The sequence below is a fragment of the Aotus nancymaae genome, unplaced genomic scaffold (assembly GCF_030222135.1).
Source record: "Aotus nancymaae isolate 86718 unplaced genomic scaffold, 86718_ANA_hifiasm-v0.15.2.pri h1tg000049l, whole genome shotgun sequence".
Lineage (NCBI taxonomy): Eukaryota > Metazoa > Chordata > Mammalia > Primates > Aotidae > Aotus > Aotus nancymaae.
The window spans coordinates 994,333-998,852 of NW_026988463.1; the positions used below are offsets into that span (position 1 = coordinate 994,333).

At 71.4% G+C, this 4,520-nt stretch overlaps 1 protein-coding gene across 1 annotated transcript; it reads left to right on the forward strand.

Annotated features, from left to right (window-relative positions):
- The first annotated feature begins 886 nt into the window (after window positions 1-886).
- SOX8 (SRY-box transcription factor 8) lies at window positions 887-4,310 on the forward strand. The gene is made up of 3 exons (XM_012468760.2): window positions 887-1,308; window positions 2,644-2,876; window positions 3,625-4,310. The coding sequence occupies exons 1-3, from the start codon at window positions 887-889 to the stop codon at window positions 4,308-4,310; spliced, it is 1,341 nt and encodes a 446-aa protein (XP_012324183.1).
- Window positions 4,311-4,520: the final 210 nt, after the last annotated feature.

The window sequence follows — 4,520 nt, forward strand, 5'->3', positions numbered from 1 at the left end:
GCCCCGCCCAGCGCTCCCGCCCCTCCAGCTGCCCGGCCCCTGGGACCGCGCCCCCGCCGGCGCTCTCCACGCTCGCACCCGGACGGGGAGGAAGACCCCGGCTACCCCAGCTCCCCCAGCTCCGAGCCGCCGCCCCTGGGCGCGCATTACCTGGATGTGCGCTGCCCGCAGACTCTGGACGAGCTGAGGAGGCTCCTGCCCCTCACGCCGACCCTGCGGGCCGGGAGCCCCGGCTTAGGCGCGGCGCGGCGGAACGGACCCTGCCCTGGACCGCAGGCAGCAGCTGACCCCAAGCCGCCGGGCTGCGGGCGAGACCTCGGGCGCGGGACGGGGTGGGTGGGTGGGTGGGTGGCTGTGTGTGTGTGTGTGTGTGTGCGCGCGTGTCGGGGAAGATCCGGAGGACTAGCTCGGCGCAGGGAGCGGACTCCCAGGAGCCGCGCGGCGCCCGCACTAGAGAGGGAGCGCCGGAGACCCCCCCCTGCGCCCACCCGGCCTCCCTGTCCCTCTTCCCTTCCCGGGACTCCGGAAAGGGGAGCTCCAGGCGTGGGGCGCCGGGCCCACGTGGTGCGGCGCCGGGCGGGGCGGGCGGGAGCGCGGTGAGAGCGGCGGCGTTTTCTTTATGGGTGGGGGGCGGGGGCGGCCGGGCTCCGCCTCCGGGGGAGAGGGGCGCGCTCCACCAATGGGCAGCCGGGCGGGGGGCGGGGCCGCGGGGCCGCCGCTTAAAGAAACTTGTTGCGGGTCCCGGAGCGGGAACCGAGCCTCGGCGGCGGGTGACGAGGGTCGGTCTACCGCGAGGTGACCTCGGGTCCCGGAGCGGCCGCAGGGCAGCCCCGGGCGCCGGCCCTGGTGCGCATCTCCGGTGCGCGCCCCTCCGCGCGCGGCCCCGATGCTGGACATGAGCGAGGCCCGCGCCCAGCCGCCCTGCAGCCCGTCCGGCACTGCCAGCTCCATGTCGCACGTGGAGGACTCGGACTCGGACGCGCCGCCGTCGCCCACCGGCTCCGAGGGCCTGGGCCGCGCGGGGGGAGCAGCGGGGGGCGCCCGGGGCGACACGGCGGAGGCGGCGGACGAGCGCTTCCCGGCCTGCATCCGCGACGCCGTGTCGCAGGTGCTCAAGGGCTACGACTGGAGCTTGGTGCCCATGCCAGTGCGCGGTGGCGGCGGCGGCGCGCTCAAGGCCAAGCCGCACGTGAAGCGGCCCATGAACGCCTTCATGGTGTGGGCGCAGGCGGCACGCCGCAAGCTGGCCGACCAGTACCCGCACCTGCACAACGCCGAGCTCAGCAAGACGCTGGGCAAACTGTGGCGGTGAGTGCCCGCGCCCCGGGGTCGGGAGTCGGGACCCAGGCCACCCCTGGTCTCGGACTGTAAGCGGCGCCTGGAAGGCTCAGGGCGAGCGGGGGTGGCGGCCGCACGCAGGCTCCGGGCTCTGCACCCGGGGCGGGTGTCAGGGCGGGTCTCCGTGGAAAAACACCCTCTGGCCAGCCAGGGTCCGGCGCCAGGAATGGGGGTCCGGGTCCGCGGAGGGCAGCGCTTGGGGTCCGCACCCTCGTGGTGGGTGGACTCGAGCCAGTTCTCCTGGCAGGGAACACCCTGCGGAGGGCCATGGCTGGCCCCAGCCGCTGCGAGTGGTCCCAGCCCCGGGAGGCCCGCCGGGCACGGAGCAAGCTGCATGCGACTCTCTGGAGGTGCCCCCTCGTTAGAAAGGGCTCAGCCCCTCTGGCATCTGGACCACGCCTGGGGAGGGAGTGGGGCAGGCGAATGGGTGGGCGGCAGGTTTGCCGGCGGATACCGGCCCCTCAGCTTCTCCCTCTCCTGGACACCCTGTGCCCGAAGCAAGGAGGGCAGGAGTGGAGATGGCGGGCGCGCTGTGTACACGCCTCGGCGCGGTGGAGCCGGTGCGTTTTCCGGAAAGTAGGACTGCAGACGGGAGAAGCTGTTGCTCAGGACAGGCCACCCCCACCAAATGTCGTCCACTTGGGTTTAAATGGATGCCTTGGTTTGGGGCCCTGGTTCCCGTATCCTGCTCCTCACCTGGCAAACGGGAGCTTGGGGCTTGCATATCAGCGCCCTCCGCCTCTGTCTGGATCTAGGGCGCAGCCACGGGGCACTGTGGACCGCACAGCCCCTGCTCCCCCAAGTCCCGCCGCGCAGGCGTTGGTGGAGAGCCTCAGGAAGAGTCCCAGGGGATGTGTGTCCTGAGGCTCAGCGAGGATGGGCGCCTGGGCCCTGCCAGGACTTCTGGATGTGTGGGAATGGAGGGACAGCACGCCCAGCTGCCCGCTGGAGGCCGGCACCGTTCCCGGGAAGCCTCGCTTTTGTCCACCGCCTGCTGGGTCCAGCCCGCCTCCCCCGCCTCCCTTAGAAAGCCCCAGAGGGAGGGAACAACGGGCCGGAATTGGGGGAAGTAGGAGGAGGAAGGCCGGGAGGTTTGGGGCTCGTTCTTTGGCCATAATAAGCATACCAACCTCCCCCAGACAGGCTCCGGGGGCTCCCGCAGTCTGGTTCTCCCAGAGGGGCGTGGTGCCTGGTGCCCCGCGGCGGGCGGGCTTCCCTGGTCAGAGCGTCCCGGCCCCGGGCTCTGCTGCCCGCTCTCTGCGCCCTGGGCGCCCTGGCCATCCCTGCCTGTGCCCTGTGCTGCAGTTTGCTGAGCGAAAGCGAGAAGCGGCCCTTCGTGGAGGAGGCCGAGCGGCTGCGCGTGCAGCACAAGAAGGACCACCCGGACTACAAGTACCAGCCGCGGCGCAGGAAGAGCGCAAAGGCCGGCCAGAGCGACTCCGACTCGGGGGCCGAGCTGGGACCCCACCCGGGCAGTGGTGCCATGTACAAGGCTGACGCGGGGCTGGGCGACGCGCCCCACCACGGCGACCACACAGGTGGGCTTCAGGCCCCCAGCGTGTCCGAGGGTCCCTGGTGCGGGAGGCAGCCGTGGGGTTTCTGGGTGAGAATGGGGTGATGGATGGTGTAGGGGCAGGCGCCTTCGAGAGAACCGGGCCTTCCCCGGGTCCCCTGAAAAAGCACCCAAGGCCCGGCCTCCTCCGTTTTTGGCGCAGAGTGACCCGCTTGGCATCCTCCAGTGCTGAGGGCCTCACAGCTTTGCTTGGCCGGGGCCCGGAGAGGTGGCGTTTTCAGCCAGACTCGGCTGAATGCAGGCTCCCCTTCCCACACCCAGCCGCTGCCCACACAGCAGCCCCAGCTTCAGGGCCTGGCTGACAGGGTGGAGTCCCGCTGGGGGCCTCGGTCAGGCTGGCTGACGCCCACCAGCCTCGGAGTGCTTGGCTGACCCGGGAGGGAACAGGGTCTGTGTGGTTCCCGAGCGCCCCGTAAATGCCAGCTCTGGCCAGGCTGGGCCTGTTGCCTTTGCCCCCCCACCCGCCACCAACCACCTTGGTCTCTGGGAGGGGCCTCGGGTCTTCCCATAGCACAGCACTTCACGGGATTTTCTCGGCCGAGGAGTGAAGTCTAGGTCTGACTTTGCTGGAATCTCTGGGAATGTAGAGAAACAGAAAGCCGTTGATCCCCCTCTGGCAGTTAGCGCTGGCGTGCCTCCCCTTCCAGCCGCACCGGCCCCACCCGCCCCACAGAAGGGGCATTCATCCCTGACGCCCGCTCTCCCGTCCCCAGGGCAGACCCACGGGCCGCCCACCCCACCCACCACCCCCAAGACGGAGCTGCTCCAGGCGGGTGCCAAGCCGGAGCTGAAGCTGGAGGGACGCCGGGCAGCGGACAGCGGGCGCCAGAACATCGACTTCAGCAACGTGGACATCTCGGAGCTCAGCAGCGAGGTCATGGGCACCATGGACGCCTTTGACGTCCACGAATTCGACCAGTACCTGCCCCTGGGCGGCCCTGCCCCGCCCGAGCCCGGCCAGGCCTACGGGGGCACCTACTTCCACGCCGGGGCGTCCCCCGTGTGGGCCCACAAGGGCGCCCCATCGGCCTCCGCGTCGCCCACCGAGACGGGCCCCCCTAGGCCGCACATCAAGACAGAGCAGCCGAGCCCCGGCCACTACGGCGACCAGCCCCGAGGCTCGCCCGACTACGGCTCCTGCAGCGGCCAGGCCAGCGTCCCCCCGGCCGCCCCCACCGGCCCCTTCACCGGTGCCCAGGGTGACTACAGCGACCTGCAGGCCTCCAGTTACTACGGCGCCTACCCTGGCTACGCGCCTGGCCTCTACCAGTACCCCTGCTTCCACTCGCCACGCCGGCCCTACGCCTCGCCCCTGCTCAACGGCCTGGCCCTGCCGCCCGCCCACAGCCCCACCAGTCACTGGGACCAGCCGCTGTACACCACCCTGACCAGGCCCTGAGGGGCCGGCCGCGGGGAGGGACTTGCGGGGGAGGGGGCAGCCTTGTCCCGGCCTGGACAGCCCAGCCTCCGAGCCTCCTGGCGTGCATGGCGAGGGCAGGAGGGGCCCTGGTGGCCAAGCTCCGTCAAGTGCCTGCTGAAGTCTGCGGGGAAACCTGCTTGCCGCCCGTGGCCCTCGGCCTCCAGATGGCCACGCCTCCGCCGACAGACA